Source organism: Grus americana, chromosome 1 (assembly GCF_028858705.1).
Source record: "Grus americana isolate bGruAme1 chromosome 1, bGruAme1.mat, whole genome shotgun sequence".
Taxonomy (NCBI): domain Eukaryota; kingdom Metazoa; phylum Chordata; class Aves; order Gruiformes; family Gruidae; genus Grus; species Grus americana.
The window spans coordinates 37,336,254-37,354,189 of NC_072852.1; the positions used below are offsets into that span (position 1 = coordinate 37,336,254).

At 36.7% G+C, this 17,936-nt stretch overlaps 1 protein-coding gene across 6 annotated transcripts in view; it reads left to right on the top strand.

The window, feature by feature from the left end:
• Nucleotides 1-17,936, top strand: part of USP15 (ubiquitin specific peptidase 15) — a 68,727-nt gene that overhangs the window by 37,838 nt on the left and 12,953 nt on the right. For 3 of the 6 annotated variants that reach the window (XR_008575653.1, XM_054814567.1, XM_054814580.1), the window contains 2 exons: nt 2,911-2,994; nt 9,634-9,778. Coding sequence is in view for 3 of the 6 variants with exons in the window: in XM_054814567.1 (XP_054670542.1) it covers nt 2,911-2,994; nt 9,634-9,778 (229 nt within the window). In the remaining 3 variants the exon portion in view is untranslated. Of the gene's footprint in view, nt 1-2,910; nt 2,995-3,793; nt 3,955-3,993; nt 4,062-9,633; nt 9,779-17,936 lie in introns of those variants that run through there. The other 3 variants (XR_008575655.1, XR_008575656.1, XM_054814591.1) reach the window with 3 other exon arrangements.

Consider the following 17,936-nt stretch of genomic DNA (forward strand, 5'->3'; position numbering starts at 1 on the left):
TCCCATAGGACTCTTCCAAGCAGATGCCTGAAAAGGCTAAAGTCTACTCTCCGAAAGTCCAGGGTTGTGTTACTGCTTTCTGCCCTGCTTTCTCTTGGGATCCTGAATTTCGCCATTTATGGTCATTACAGCCAAGGCCCCAACCTTCACATCCCCAACTAGTTCCTCCTTGTTTTTAAGTATCGGATCCAGCCAAGCACCTCTCCTTTTGGCTTCTCAGTCACCTGTGTCAGGAAGTTGTCATCAATGAGCTCCAGAACCTTTCTGGATTGCTTGTGCCCTGCTGTGTTGTCCCACCAGCAGGTATCACAATGGTTAAAGTCCCCTGTAAGGACTAGGGCCTGTGAATGTTAGGCTTCTTCCAGCTGTCTGAAGAAACCTTGTCTGCTTTTTTTTATCCTGATCAGGCAATCTATAGCAGATGCCCATGGATTATTGGAGGAAAAGAGTTTTTCTGGTTGCAGTTGGTTTTGCTGGTGCCCATATTTATGTCTCTAGTTTAACTCCCATAGTTATCAACAGTATAGCACAGTTTAACTGTAGGGTTAATGAAGTGTGTAGGGAAGTCAGTATCTAATGTGAGTTATCATCTCTTTTGGCATTGGACTACAGTAAAGGTGGTTTTTTAACCTGTCTTTTGCTGGACTGTTAAAATGCTAAACTATATGAAATACTTTTTGGGGTTTTGTTTGTTAGATCATGAAGTTACCTTTCAAAGTTATCTGTTACATAGTTCCTGATGTTTTTCCAGCTATGTCGATTATGTGGTTTACTGTTCTGCATGTGAGAAACAGAGCCATTTACTGATTATTGGTTTCTTTACAACTAGAGTTTAAAATTGATTATTTTTGTCAAGCAAGTAACCATATTCTTAAGACATCTTTCTCTGGTGTTTTAACACCACAGTAACATTAATACATACTGAAGTTAATATACTACTAAAAGGATTTGTCCTTTTGTAGTATACTACTAAAAGTGCTTTGTCTTAGAACCTTGCATTTAAAACATAGTTGAGTTTTTGTTGCACGTTTGATTACTTATTTTGTCTTAGGAGATTCCTAAGTCATTGCAGTTGTTTTACGAGTAGATACTTTTGGTCATTCTTTTTGTACAGTTTTAAAGGCAGAACTGAAGTACAGTAAAACATTCAGCATTAGCATTTACTGTGTTTTCAGGGTTTTTTATGATCCTTGTTTTGATCTATTTTGCCATAAATTACGGGGGAGGATTTCTGCCAATGTTGTTACAAAGCTTTCCCACAAGTATTGAAATGTATTAAAAGCTATAAGAGCTGTGAATGCGTTCTGTTCTCTGTACACAGGACTTAGCAATGAAAGCAGCTGTAAGCAAACAGAAAGGCTGCTCACATCATAGTAGGAATCACTTACTGTTTTACCTGTTATTATCACTTTGTATTTGATAACAAATACTATCAAAGAGTAAAACTACTGATTGTCATCTTCTCTAAGAAACAAATTAACTTGGTTTTAGTTTTCAGTGGAAACCAGACCTTTATTTATGTAGCTTATTCTGGTTTCTTTTAATTTTTTAGACAACAATTATACATTGAGTTTTTAAATTTAAAACTATATTCCATTTGAATTTGGTTTAAATTACATAAAAGCTTCAAATTTCTTTTAAAAACTTCAATTTCAGTTCAAAATGGCTCAGGTCAAATAGCTTCGTCTAAAATAATTACATGTATGAATGGGCATAATTTAACTTTTGTCTTGACTTTAGGGTTAAATTGACTTCAATTTTATCTCTTTCTCATGGACACGCTCTGTGTATTTTACTTCTTTGAAGATAATGTTAAAAGAAGAGGATTTAGATTGATAAAGGAAATCTATGGGAAAGCTTCATGAATGTTGGTCAGAATAAAAATTAAATAACATTTTATTCACATGGTGATAAGTTCTTTTGGAAAAAGTTTATTAATAAAAAGTTGAAAATAAATTTGAAAATATACTTGGGAAAATTCCCTATGTTCATCTCCTTGCAGAGTTTAGTTCTTGAAAAGTGCTTAAAAATCCTGAACATGCAGAATTTCTTCTTTTAATATTGTGAAATGTATTTCAAAGCTTTCCAGTGACAGCTGGAGCTTTTTGCAAACCAGTTGGAATTGTGTAGGCCTCACAAAAACATGAAGGTGCCTAAAAATCCTTTGAGTATTCAGAGCTTTTTCCATGGTTATCTGTAAGATTTGATCAGAAAAATACACTGCAAGGTAGTTGTATGTTGTATTTAATTATTGCGTTCAGAGGGTCTTTGTGATTAAAATGATCAGTATTCTTAAATTTAAAAATAGTCTTAAACAGTGAGGATGAGTTGCAATGCTATTACTTTTGGCAAAAAGATGGAGTTTAAAGGTTATTTAGTATTGTGCATAATATCCTGGAATGTTTTTAACAATATTAATAAGACAATTTTAATTAAATGGTTTCGTGCTGCTATTAAACTAAGTTTGAAGTATGTATCTTCATTGTTTTGGCATCTTGTCTCAACATCCATTTATGGTTAAATGAAAAAAATATAAAATTTCCATGTTAGAAACTTTACATTCTAGGTTTTAGAACATCAAAATATCTATAGTCATGCTATAAACTGAAAGTAATTTTTAGCACAGTGGCCTGTGATTTTTTTTGTTGTTTATTTATTTGCTTTTTGTTTTTAATAACTCTATTTCTTCAACATGATATGAAAGTTTAAAGTACTGTGAAGCATTTCAAGTTTTAAAAGATGGATTCTGAGGGCTACATGTCCTGGGTATTTTTAGTGCTTTGCCCACTTTTTAAAAAAAACATTTCTTTTCCATGCTTGTTTATATGCATTGTTCATTTGTTAGCTTTCTTTCATAGTTTTTAATATCTCAGCGTTTTTATCTAATTTATCATTTTCATATTTTTAAAGGTCCCCAGGTGCATCCAATTTTTCAACTTTACCAAAGATCTCTCCATCTCTATCAAATAATTATAACAACATGAACAACAGAAAGTAAGCAATATACCTTAAAACATTATTTAATTTAATCACCCCAGTGTGACATAAACAAAGTTGGATATTTTATAACTCCTAGCTTAAGGATTTTGATTTGTTTTGCAATATTTGGATTGTGAATTGTTACTGGTCACTATTTCATAGTGTAGGTATTGTAAAGCATGATTACAGGAAATGAAGCGCAGTTAAAGATGTTTGGTAATTCTTAGTCCTCAGTAGAATATAGACTAAAAAGAATGTTGAGCATTGTAAGAAAATATATAAAGACTTCATTTAGAGTTTGTCATGCTAAAAAGACATTGTTGTTGTTATTATCCTGCCTGAATTTAGATGGACAATAAAAAAGTATAAACTACTAACATTTATGGTGGTCAGGTTTTCCTTTATTTATTGATGATATGGTGTTATAGCAGCATATGTGATATCACATGTTGATTTGAGACCACTACAGCTGAATTGTTTTAGCTATAATGGTTGTCATAGTGATTATAGCCATTGATTAGTTAGCAGCAGCTTAACTTCTGTATCTTAGTGCTAGAAGATTTGAGAGGAATCAGTCTGATAGGTTTGCTTGAATATTGCAATGAGCAGAGGCTTAGTAAAAGAGGCTTCTCACTTCTAAGGGTTTTCTCCTTTATATTCCAAAACAGAAGTTTAATAAAGAATGTGATAAAACTCTAAAAGAAGAGCTTTCATATTCCAGTGGCCAACTTTGTGTGTAATCTTTTTTTGTTGTACACAACTGTAAAAAAAGTTGGTGAATATAGAAAAACATGGAATTATTTCACTTTAACAGATAATGGAGCATCTTTCAAATGCTTGAAACGAGAGAGCACTCATCTTTAATGCAAGCTGGGGGAAATTGAAGAGGCTTATTCTTAAAATTCATTCAAATTTAAAATACATTTCCAAACATGCCTTTTGTGATCAAACATGAAGATGTTAAATATTAAAAAGGTGACATAAATATTAAATATCTTATACAATATCTTCCAGTTAAATACTGCATTTATCAGAAGTGATTTTTCCTAAGGGGTGAAGTGTCACTTGTGCTTCTACCAATTGTGAGTAGCCCCAACTCTCACTGTTAAACAGTTGAAATCCATGTATTTAACTGCAGTCTATTGTACTCTGTGTGTGAATGTGTAGTAAATAAAAAGTATATTGTCTCTATGATTGTGTGAAAAATTACTTGACCAGAGCTGAGCCTCCAGCTGAGAACTAATCTCTCCTTCCCCCATTGCTTATGCAAAAGACAGTTGTAATGCCAAAACCAAAGCTTAACAGTTACTTTTTCCTAGGGAGCCACCATTTTAAATCAAGCCAGCAAGGCTGTCCTCTTTTTCTAATTTTTTTTCCTTCTTTTATTTTTTCTCTTCTGTTTTTTAATGTTAGCCTCTCCCTAGTGATGCTGTAGTTATTTTTAGGAAGTACTTATGAAACCTGTTGCCAGCTCTTGCAGCTTTTAAAGATAGTTTCTTCACTTGCTTTAGCCAATTTTATTTTTATTTCTTGGTTTATTTTGGAGCCAAAATGGGAGCTTTTAGAACTTAAGGTAAAATTTTGGGGTTGTTTTCTCTTTGTTTTTTGTTTTGTTTTAATTTCAGGATTTTCAACAGAAATATGTGTTTAAAAGGAAGTGATATAAAATTCAGATTTGATAAGGAATTGGTCCATTGAAGTGCCTTAATTATAATTTAAATGTTTGTAAATCAGATAGTAGGTACATGTTCTCTATAGTGTTATGAAATACCAGCCCTTTTTCTCTTGCAACTCAAACCAGTGTATATCTGGATGTTATATAAGGCAGATGTTCAGTGCAGAAGTATATGGTTTTCCTTACAATGCAATGAACCAATTATGAGGAGTTTAAAATATTTAAAAAACACAAATTTATAATTCACTGCAATATATATATAGTACATGAGAATCTTTAGCAGCACTTCTGTCAGAATACGTGTTCAAGATGAACCAGTTCAGTGATAGAGAAGTCATTCCATTAATACACTATGTACTTTAAAGTGCATAGGTTGCACTAAGAATTTTGGGCTTCAGAAGGTAAATGGAAAGATAGATCTCTGTATTTAAGTGTATTACATCATTCTGGGTTAAGATCAGTTTCTTCCTATGTTCTACTCCCAAATATCTCCTTGTCTAAGAAAGCACTTCTTTTCCATTAATTAATGCTATCTTCTTTTCATTACTTCTTTAATTAATGACTTAATGTCAGCTTTGCCTGGAATTTATTTTCATGTTTCTGCCTTACCGACTCTTATATTGCACGTTATTGTTAGTGCGATAGCAAAATTATACATTTGTGGCTTTCCAGGATCCATTGGCACCTCCATATGGACGTGAGTGGCTGTGACTCTAAAAGAAATACCAACATTTGTTTTGAAGATAATTTTAGCTGACAAAGCTGATTTGTAAGGCAGAAAAAGCAAACAACAGGTTGCGTGTAGTAATAGTCATAAATGCTAGTCGTTGCAAGCCTGTTTTTGCAATTATTATAGCTTGGCTATAGAGTACAAAATAGATTAAAACTCTGAAAAGTATCATGTTTCTTTATATGGTACACATTTCTGTAATACTTATCTAATCCAGTGTTCTGAGTAACAGTAAGCCTCAAATTGGTAAATACTTAATTGTGCGCTGAGCTAGTCATACATTAAATAATGGAAATAGCTTGTGCAAATTTTATCAGGTCCAAAGCCTTCGTTTCTGTAATTGTGAGTTTGCATTTGATGGAATGAAGGATTCCAAATAATTGATCATTGATGTTCTTTTGCCTTTACAGGTGATCTTGTTGAAAGAATAACATAGGAGGATTAGCATAATATGTGTTAGTGGATTCAGAAGAGCAGGGAGACACACGCATCATTTAGGTCTTACTGGAATTTCTGTTTATTGCTGTTATAAAGCAATACCTTTCCTGTCACTTGGTATTTTTTAAATTATGTGGGGAGGGGATTAAAACCAGTTGAACAGGGATTTTGCTTTTGGGGAATTAAGTGAAAAGTTGTTTTGTTTTCTTCATTTGTAACCATCGTTTCAGGCTCCTAAAATTACTTGCTTCATCATTCAGTAGTGTCAGCTTGTCAGAAGATGAACAGCTGGTAGCTTTGTTCACATGCTTGGTATATTTCAATATGCTTATTTGAAGAAGTATAAATGTAAATTGCATCACCTGTAGGAACAGTTTCTTCATGTTGCACTTGACACGTAGGCAAATATTATGAGGAAGGAGATTTTTTTTAACTTTATTTAAATAGATTATAATATTAACTTTTGCTCTCCAGACCATGATCATGAACAATAACAAAGACAATAGTCTTTGTGTAGTGACATGGGTCTCTCCTGCTGCTTCAGGCATCTCTAAAAATTGATGGAACCCAATTAAGGGTTTGTTAAAGTGGCTGGTCACAAAAACACATTGGCAGTGTGTTAAAGTGGTTGAAATATTACAGAGCTCAGTAAGTGTTACAAACTTCTAATTTCCTGGGCTCATTCTTGCAACTCAGATTCCTTTTGCAGCACCTATTGTTGGTATATGGCACTCCACTGTCAAATTGTGTCCTTTCCAAAGCTAGTGATGCTTTTCCAAACTTCTCTATTGAAATCCAGCTTCCCAGAGCTCCAACTACACAATGAGTGCTCTGGGTTCTTCATCATCTGAAAGCTGCTTTGAGGTTCAAAGGCAGGATACAGACAGTACATGAAAGTCATTTCAAATATGGCATATGCAACTCAAAATGTATAGATTTACAGATAATAAAATCTCATTTGGAAACCTCCCTTTACCATTTTCACTACTTCAAGAACTCTGTTTAGCTGTTCAAGGGTCTGAAGATGGTTTCATTTTTTCAAGTCTTGCCTTACTTTGAGCAACAATTTTTTCTAAGAGCCATCAGTGTGTTCTTTCTGTTGTTGCCCTTCCTTGACCACCGCATTCCAATACTACCCCTCTGCTTTTCCATGCATTGTTCCTTCATTAAAGGCAACTTTCTGAAGGCTTTGCAGGAAAAGCAGATGGAGGTTGGGGACACGCTATCACAAGTTACTTTTTCTAGGGCATTTCTGTTTGAATGAAGTTTATGTAGACTTGCCTTGCATCTTTACTCGCTTTCTATTGTTGGCCATTTACAACTGACTGTTAATAATACTTTATTTTTTGTCCAGTCTCAAAAGCATGAAAAGCAGAGGCACAATGTAAGTTAAATAAAAATTATTCCAGAAAAAATGAAGTTTGCAGACTGATAAAGCTGTAAAGAGACATCTCCTAGTCTCCTGCACACAGTAGGCACAGTATTTTGCTGGTTATTTTTTGATAAATTACCACAGAACCCTGAAAGAGAAATATATGAATAGACCTGACTCACAGGATGAGTGTGGTAACCATATTCTCTAAAGCCCTCAAATGTATTTCTGTGGGCTGGTACGGAAGATGAAAGAGCTCAGAAACGGCTTTCCCTTTTGAGAAGTAAGCTCTGACAGTTTGTCCCTTAGAGCAAACCAACACTGAGGATCTATCTGCATTACAATTATCTTGAATTAAATTATCAAGATGTTACTCAAGTAATTTGAGGAAATCTTTGTCATGAATGCACTATAGCCAAAAGACACCAATTGCATTTCTAGTGTCCCTCCTAAGGTGGCAGTTCATGAAGGAGGGAAAGCTGTAGAGAAGGAAAAAGAAGAGTGAAAATCCCCAGGAAAAGTACATTCAGTCTGTTTGTTACCCCTACTGTCCTAAATTTCCAAAAGAGATTTCTCTTCTATTAACCATGAGAAAAGAGTAATCTCTGAATCAGGTGAGGAAAACAGTAGGAAGCAAGCAGGGCTGAAAGTAAAAGCTTATTGTATACCCTGTACATGTGCGTTTCTATTGCTGCTGTGCACCGCTGGGCTGGGTCAGTGGGTTGGTTGTATTGTGGAGGTTACACTAGCACCAGTGGCAAGCTTGTGCCTTTTCTTCCTGGGGGAACTAAGGCTTGCCAGCTTAAGGGAATCAGGGTTGATTGCAGTAGCTGGACTGCAGCTGCAAAGGGAGATGGAAGGTGATTTTCCCTGGGGATCTCTTATGCATGCATGAACCAGGGACTAATGATAGAGAAGGGTCGACCGCAGAAGCAAGCTTGAAGGATGTGTGGGCCCCACAAGTATCTTGTGTAAACTAGGGTGAAGCATTTAAGTTAGGATTAAGCTGAACAGGCTAAAATAACTTTACAGGGATTTTTCATGGAAAATGACCAGTAAACACAATGCCACTTAGCTAGTTTGGGGGCAAGCCAGAGGGCAGAGAAAATGCGTGTGTATGGAAAAGGGAAGGACTGACAGGAAAGTCATATTGGATTGAAATGATCAGATGTAAAAGTTTGAGAACAGCAGCTTTATGGACAGCGGAGCTATAAACTACCGATTCCTGAGGCCATCGGAAGAGGGAGACATTTTCTTCCCCTTCCATTTGAAATTTTCAGTAACTCTTGTGATTAAAACAAAACAACTGTTACTCATGAAAAGTGAGTAATTGTGCACTGAGGGGACAGCTGGAATTCAGTTGGATTTAGAGTGTGGTACTGTTCAGGAATAATGGCTGGAGTGTGCCATTGGGCACTTGAATCCTCAGACTTTTATAATTATAAATCTCAAGGGTTTTTTGGGATTGACTTTTTGCACTGCATATTTTTGCTTGTCATTCTTAGCGATTGACTTTCAAATTTTTGTCCAAGTTGCTTCTAATGTGAATAATGCTAAGTGACTGCAGAAATACTTTTGAACTTTAGCCAAAGCTACTATCACACAGATTTCATTATGATCAGTGCCTGAAATAGTTTAAGAAAGAGTTTAACCTTTCTGGTTGGTTGTTTTTTCTAATATCTGTAATATTACAGAGCATCCTCTTACAAGATTCTTTTGCCTTCCTAGTGTTCTCAGATATGCTTACTTTACTGTTTTGAGGGTTATTATATATTTAGTATCTGCATGACTTCATCTGGAAACACATTGCTTTAAATCTTGCCATTTTACCTATTTCAGTCTTCTCCAGTTTCTCCAAACAGATGCATCATAGAGATTTATAATGAAGTTATTACAAGGCATTTTGCGCATTCTTTTACCTCTCAAGGCTTTCCTGCATTTGCATGCTGGATTGTGCTGTCCTAGCAGGGAAGCTATAAATAGACTCTCTGATGCAGTGAGGCAGCTATGCCACAGTGGCCTTGGAAATCTCAGCTTTCACCTGTAACTCTGCGTTCCCATTCCCACCGACCTCACTCTTGCAGTAGCAGGATGCAAAAGGGACGTAAATGATTGATTGCTGCTGGTGGTGTCTAAAGTCTGAGTGTATTAAATTTGATGGAGCAATGAAGAATAGAGTAAGCTGTGAAGCTACTCCTATCGAAAAGGGGTAGGGATACAATTACAGTTATTGCAGTATATGAGATTTTGGTTGTTTGCACAGGTGACTTTTAAATTGAAAGTAATGTGATTACCAAAGTTAAATACTTCTTTTAAATCCTTTCTTGTTCACAGAAGTTACTTTAACATTTTTAATCGTTTAAGTTTATAAAGTACTTGTATGTATTAAAGTACTATGGAGTACGTTTACATTGTGAAAGATGTTTTGTTTTTTTACAGTGTGAAAAATTCAAACTATTGTCTCCCATCATATACTGCTTATAAGAATTATGATTATTCAGAGCCAGGAAGACACAATGAGCAGCCAGGCCTGTGTGGCCTGAGTAACTTGGGGAATACATGTTTCATGAATTCAGCAATTCAGGTACGTACTTTAGAATGAGGTGAGCTTGTCTTATTATTTGGAAAGGTATTTTGTTATATTTTGTCACGTTTGGAAACTAATATTAAGAGACTTCATTAAGTAGCAGGATAGTGTTAAAAGTGAGGAAGTAATACATCTATATTGTTTTTACTAGAAAAGTGGGTTTACATAGCTTCGTTCCTTGTTTCCCCTGTTTTTGCAATGTCAGAAAATTTGACCAGCATTCTACATGAGTCAACCCTTAAGTGGGATTCTTTGCTTTTTGTAATGATTGCCATGCATGCCTGTCACAAAAAATACTTTTTCCTTTTGAAATGCGCTTGAGTACATATTGTAGTGCTGAAGTGTCAGAAAGTAGATGACTGGTGGCTTAGTGGGCCCTCATTTCTAACTAATTATCGTGTGCTTAATGTGCAGGGAACCTTTGAACATAATTCATGGATGAGATATTTTACAGGAATGTAATAGCTTGCTTCTTTGCTATGATTGCAAGAGAAGTACTAGTATACCTAGTATTACTCTTACCAAGACAAAAAAACCAAAAAAACCCAACTTTTAAGTGGAAGCTGCAGTGGTAGATTAATTAATGATCAGAAAGAAGTAGTAGTTTAATTTGAGTTTGTTTAGTTCTGGAACTCATGTTTTGTCATCAAATAGTCTTATGTCAAAAAACTCTAAAGTGTATTTAAGTTCTTGTTCACATTTTTTTCCTGTTGAGTATAAAGATACTAGATCTTAACCAAGCATACTTCAGAGTTAATCTCCTCCTTTGTCATCACAAGGGTTCCCAACTTATGTTTGTGATTTCTTTGGGCAAAATTAAAAAAATTAATAATGTTGAATTCCTTCTTTAGCCTGTTCAGGAAAAAAGTAGTTTCAGATAAATTTATAAGCTAAGTTTATGAAGTTGTTGAAATTTGTTCAAAAGAAGACATATTCTAGAGTTTCATAGTCTGTGCAGATTTTCTAGAATAATTTGGGTTGGCAGGGACCCCAGAATGATCATGGATCCCACTTCCTGTTTGTGTCCATTACACTGGTCTGTCACTGTGCGCTTCCTGGAAGAGTCTGGCTCCGCTTCCCTCTAGCCTCCCGTTAGGTAGCTGCAGACCCCCACAAGCTCTCCCCTTAGTCTTGTCATCTTCACATGGAACAAATGTATACAGCTCTCAACTTTTCCTTGCATGTTGTTCTCCAGCCCCCTAATCACGTTGGTGGCCCCCCCTCCACTCTTTCTTACACTGGGGAGCCCTAAACGGGACAGTGCCCCAGCAGCAGTCTCACAAAGTGCCAAATAGAGGGGAAGCCCTGCTTCCCTTTGCCTCTGGCTACTATGGCTAATACAGCCAGCTTGCAATTGGCCACCTTTCCCACGGGGATGCACTGCTGGCTCTTCCATGTTTCCCCAGAAAAGGACCGCTGGGTCATATTATGCAAAGCTGCTTTCTAGCCAGGCAGCCCCCAGTCTGCAGTGGTGTATGGGGTTATTCCATACTTATTTATGTAAGGCATCCATAAAGCTCAGTTTATTCTTGTTTCTAAAAATGTTTTCATGAGGATACTTGAAGAGGAGTTGAACAGTGCAGGAAGTAATTCAAATTTTTTTTTTTAGCATGGTGCACGAAAGATGGCTAAACTGAAAGAGGGAGGGACACACATTTTGCAGTGTCCGTTCTAAATAAAAGTGCTATATGTAACCTCTCTTAATTACAGAATTGCGTCATTATGCTATTGTAAAGAAAAAAAAATTATTTTCTGTCTAGTGTGTGAACCAGAATTGTCTTTTAAAAGTTGAATTAAAAAAATGTTCTTAGTACATAGTGAAATATTTTTTATGATGCTGCACTGTTCGTCAGGCTAGACTGATTAAAAGCAAGCATAACTTTGATTACTTAGTCAAACCTTGGTAAGCTGGTATACATTAATTTGCATATATGTAGATTTAAAAGTAACCTTTTAGATGAGAATTATAAGCATGGGTTATTGCCTTTAGGATTCTTATAAAGCTTAACAACCTTATTACAGTTCACATCAGTATCCCATTAACTGGATTTAACTCTGAGGTCTCTGTTCTAAATCATGTCAGCTTTGACTTCATTGCTTTTCAGTTATATCTAGGGAATCAAGTGTTCAAATAAGTTCTGAGTAACTGTAGTGTAAATTAGTAAATACAATTTTGCTGATTCACAAGACAGTGCCCTGGATCAGAAAAGTAGGTGTTTATTGAGCAGTACAGCTTTTAGTTTGGCATGATACCTTTAGTATGTCCTTGATGGTGTGTTTTTTCAAATGCATTATTTGGCAGCTTTCTTAGCAAGGAAGTGTAAAGTATCTTTCAGTTCCACCTACTATATCTCTCAAAGTATTGTTCGGAGTTTAGTGCTATCTAAGAAATCCATGAAAGTGCTTTTTAGTGAAAGTATGACATGTTTTCAACACATTAAGGTCTCGCAGAGTGTGAGTTCTACTGTCCTCTTCCTGTCACTTAACTTCTACTTTTTTTTCCAATTGCACTGAAAGTGTACATTTCACTGCGCTAATTTGCCATTAATTTTACCTCCTACTGTTCCCAGAGTAACACAGAATTATTCTGGCTAGAGGTGCAGTACCTCTGGCCAAAGCACTCTTGAACGCAGTTGATCTTGTCTAATCTTGGAAGCAATAAAGGGATGGGCCCAGATAGTATGTGGATGGCAGACTAGAGTATTCTGCTTGGGAATATTGGATGCTGTAGGCTTTGAACTGGATGATAGAGCTGAGTGCACCCTCAGCAAGACACAAATCTGGAAGGAGGGACCGATATGCCAGATGAGTGTACTGCCATTCAGAGGGACCTCAGCAGGCTGGAGAAATGGGCAGACAGGAACCTCATGAAGTTCAAGCAAAGGAAATGCAAAGGCCTGCACGAGGGGAGGAATAACCCCAAGCACCAGTACACACTGGGGTGTGGCAGGACGGGCGACCAGATGGAAAGCGGCTTGGCAGAGAGGCACCTGGGGTTCTGCTGGACAAAAAGCTGAGCGTGAGCCAGCAACGTGTCCTTGTGGACAAGGCAGCCAACAGGCTCCTGGGCTGCATTGGGCAAAGCATTGCCAGCAGGTCAAGGGAGGTGATCCTTCTCCGCCACTCAGCGCTGGCGAGGCACCCCTGGAGCGCTGGCTTCACTTCTGGGCTCCCCAGTACCTGAGAGACAGGGATATACTGGAGCGAGGTCAGTCAGAGGCCACAAAGGTGATGAAGGGATTGCAGCATCTCACCTACGTGGAGAGGCTCCAGAGCCATCTTATCAATGTGTAGAAATACCCAATGGGAGGGAATGAAGAAGATGGAGCAAGACCCTTCTCAGTGGTGCCCACTGAAAGGAGAAGAGGCTATGGGCACAAACTGAAGCACAGGCAAGTCCGTCTAAATATAAGAAATTCTGTTTTCCAGTGAGGGCTGTCAAACAGTGGGACAGTTTTTCCTGGGAGGCTGCGGAGCCTCCATCCTTGGAGATGCTCAAAACCTGACTGGACACAGTCCCAAGCAACCTGCTCTAGGTGTCCCTTCTTTGAGCAGGGGACTGAACTAGACCATCTCCAGAGGTGCCTTCCAACTTCAACTATTCTGTCATTCTCTGATTTGCTTTGGTTACCTACTCTAGCTTATTTACCTTAAGGTGTCTTTCTTCACAATTATGTCAACACAGGGTTTGTCAGGATAAATGTGTTTTCTTTAAACAAAATAGCTTACTGTAGAGTTTTGAACTAGGTTGAAATAGTTTCCAGTTCCATTCATGTTCTATTCCAAAAGCTCTGCTTTGATCCCTTCCATTCAGTGACTGCTGAGTGTAATTAATGTAGCTTCCTTCAACAGAAGCAGAGCTTAGTTTATCCACTCTCCTGCTGATTACCAGTTTTCTCAGATATTCATCCTTCCCAGACAGCGTTGAGGCCCCTTAGTGTTCATATGAGTCATTTCTGCTTCAGAAACCACTTCGTTTCTCAGACAGCTTCTCTTTGCTCTCATCTCATGTACAGTGAAGATGGTTTGCATCAAACTGTTATCAGTGTTCCTTGAAAAAGAGGGACAGTTCCTTGTACATCTTGCTCTTCAGAGTCTGATAAACTTGTCTGAAGATTTTTGCCCTGTAACCATACTAGATAGAAATATGATAATCCTGGCAGTGTCTTAAATTTTGTTGCAAGTTCATTAATATAGGTAAAAGTTCATCTATAGGTAAGATGAAGCTTGCCCCTTCATGCTTCTAATGATTATTGTAAAGAGACCTTTGCTTTTCCAAGTAGGGGCTTTCAGTGTTACAAAGCTCAAGACCACTAGAGGAAAGATGGTGAAGAGATGGGTAAGATCCTCTGTGGTACCACAAAACAACTGCAAGCTGAGTAGGAGTAAGGTCAGGAAGGTTAAGATACCATTGTATTTCTCCCAAGTGCTCTTGTCTTATCACTGTTTCTTATTAAAAAAAGCAATAATTCAATATTATTTCATATTTTGGTTGCATTGGAACTTTTTTGTAGATTTTTCGGATTCTTTTGAAGGGCTGTTTTATGTATCTAACTTACTTCAGTGCTAACACCTAAGGCTTGATTATTATTTTTTCATTAAGGCCTAAATGCTTTTGCAGATCTGAGCATTAAATAAAACAGGAAGGACAATAGGGAGCTTGTGGACTTTATGAAAATATATTATTATGAATGCTTGAACCCATATTAAAAAAAAAGAGCATTTGGCAAGTAGATGTTTTATTCACATTCACTCATGTACTTGACTGTATTCTAAGCTGAAAAAAATTAGAAAACTATGAATCTCCTCGAGCATTGCTGTGCTGCCACCTGTGGATGTTTCCTAAGTATTGCTTTGCCCTATTGGTGGCATACTAGTGATTAGAGCTCTGTGGGAAATGTTTTTGGTTTTTTTCTTTTTGTAGTGAAAACCTGAGAGGTCACAAAGTTTTCATTTTGTAATTCAAAAATAGGAGAAGAATGAAAGTAAATGTTTTAATTAAAAACACTTTTTTCCCCTCACATTTTCATTTTTTTTTGTTTTTTCCATCAGTGTGAATATATATACTTGACCTTTGAACAACAGCTATTGAAAGCTATTGAAAGCTTTGCAATGGGGTATTTCAGCAGTTTTCTTTCTTCAAAAAGCTGATTAACATTCCCTCTAATTACTTGTGGCTATGAATTTATCCAGACAAAACATAACATCTCTTCACCAAAACCTGAAATGGTTAAGGTTTTAGTGCTGTGTTTCGTTGGAGTTCGGTTTAAGGGGTGTATTAGCTGAGTGCTTCTTACCATGTCTGACACTAAGTGCTTCAGACAAAAGTAGGATAGACAGGTATAAAGTAATTTACTTTTTCTCCTATTACTTGGATCTTTCTTTCAGTCCGTTATCTCTTGGTCTTTTATTAGAAGGCTGAAATAGGAAATTTCAATGTCCCTTGCATAAAATTGTTATTAAGTAGGACAGCTGAAGAACCATGATACTTACAGGAACCCTCAATTTTTAGCTCAATTTCATGATCTTATTGTCTGCTTCTTATTTCCCCAGTTCACTAGCATAATAGGTAATGATGTTTTCTTTGCTTTGAAATTTTATTTTTATCATTATTTCCATGTAATATCCCTTATGGGATGTGAATAAATGTTTTCTCATTACCTTTGGATCATAGGATAATTTGGGTTAAAAGGAACTTCAGGAGGTTTCTAGTGAAACTAGAAACTTCTGCTCTAAGGAAGGTCAGCTCTGAGGTCAGACCAGGTTGCCCAGAGCTTTATCCAGTCAGGTCTTGAAAACCTCCTGGAAAGCTGCACAGCTTCTCGGTTCCACTGCTTGACTCTTCTTAGAGTGAAAACTTGTTTCCTTATATCCTTAACCTCTCTTGTTTCAACTTATGCCCATTGTTTCTTGTCCTCCTACTGTGCACCACTGTGAAGACCCTGGTTCCATCTTCTGCTTAACTTCCCTGGAGGTACCAGAAGGCTGCTATTGGGTTTCCCTGTAACACTCTCCTCTGCAGGCTGAACAAACCCCGACACTTAAGCCTTTTCTCACAGGGCAAGTGCTCCCGAGCCACTGACTGTCTTGGTGGCCCTCTTTCTTCACTCATTTTATTTTCTTTTTATCAATTAAACAATCAGACTCCTTGCAAACTCTTTTATCAGAGTTTTCCCATACTTAAATTATATGGATTTAGAGAAGTATAACATGACTATTTTTATTATTATTTTGCCACTTATATGAAGGTTTCATTGGACAGATAGACTTGTTAACAAGATCATAGTCTGGTATTTGAATTAGAATATTCCAGTGAGGCTACAGCATTGAGAGATATATATACTAAAAATAAAGATTATTTATTGTTCATTTTCGTGTGCATCTTAATGCCTCCCACACCCTACTAGTTACAGCTGTGCTCCCTAAACAGTAGACTATATCTGTCTTTACAGGTGATTTTTGACTCAATAGTTTAGAATTCTTCCATGGTGTTTGTACGCATGTGGATGTACATCAACAATGCATGCAGTGTTGCATAATACAGTTGATGCACAAATTGTGTGAAGCTTTGTTTCATCCAGTTGCATTGTTTGTCTAATTTTCTTGGAGGTTCATTATGATCCCTTGATAAATAGTTGCTATCCACAGATTTCTCTGCTACAGAAAAATCCTTTTTTTCCCCCTTTTTTTCCAAGTAATAATATGTAACATGGAATATAATTTCAATGTTAACCTCTGTCATGCTGAAGACCTATCCTTCTCTTCTGCAGGTTGTTTCATAGTTGGTCTTGGAGTTTTCTACATTGTGTTCCATCTTTTCCCATGATCGTTTAGCTAAGCGACCTGTTTGGGTTCAGAGACTGAGCACTTTACAGAAGTTTTGTTGGTTAAAGAAAACTTGCGGAATACCTGAAATGAAGTGCCATTCTGCTACCTCTTTAGTTCACAAATATTCTTCTGTAGTTTTACTGTATTTGTTTAGCTTTTTTGGTTTCATCTGTTGGTATACTTGTTAGTTTACCGATGTCTGTGTTTTAAAACAAAAAAAAAACCCACTAGGTTGAACAGGGCACATAAATCTGATGACTTTGCTGTCTAGTAGATTGTCTTGGTTCTAATAGTTCATTGTTTTTTGGTTTTTTATTGATGCTTTCCATAAGGCTTCCTTGATAACCTACAACATATCACATCATGAGAAAATAGGCATGTGAGCTTCCTTTCAAATTGGCTTCTGGATGCTTTTTTTCCCTGTGCCTTTAATCATGATCTTAAATAATTCTCTGTTGTTGCCCTTTTCAAGGAGGAAACATGTTTGTAATTATTTAGCTTTGTCAGTTATGTTGAAAAGATCAGTGGGTATGTGGCCAACTGCAATAGTTCCTTTAGCAGCTACTCTTTTCAAGATTGTGGCATTTGATATTTTAGAAAAGATGTCAGCTCTATATCTCAGAAATTGCTGTGTTCAGATAGGTACTTGTGCATTCCAGTACTGCCATCAGTGTCATCTTATGTGGAAACTGTTATAAGGAAAAAGGGAGATTATCTGTAGTAATGTTCCTGACTTGTACATACAAATATAAATTAATATTCTGAGAAAGTGTCAAAACTAATCTATTGGGTAAAAACTAAAAATAAATAAATAAATAAAATTTTTAAGGGTTTTGGTGAAACAATACAATGTCAGCACATTGTGTAGTGCTTGACTAAGAACCCATAGAAAATTTACTATGTTTGCATTTAGTGCCTTTTTCTGGACATTCCTCATACTAAGCTGAACTGATTTGATATCCTAAACCAGCCCAAAAATAATCCAGAAGAAGAGGAGGAAAAATAGGTTTTTGACAGGTTAGTGAGATGAATATGTTTATTGTGCAGTCAGACGAGAATCAGCAGAGAAGGGGCAGGACGACTTTGGGCAGTAGGATTTGTCACATCTCTCAGATTGAACATGCAATATTACCTAAAGTGTAGTTTTATTTATAGTTAGTTTAGTGTGATGGAACTTGGTAGTCCATCTATTCATGTAGGTTGATGCTAAAAATAATCTTTCAAAAACCCTGATTGACCACTTCTGTATGGATTTGAGAGACCAGGTGTTTCTCCTTTTAGCTGCATGGATCAGTTCAGAACTGACAACACAGATCTGTGAGGTAGG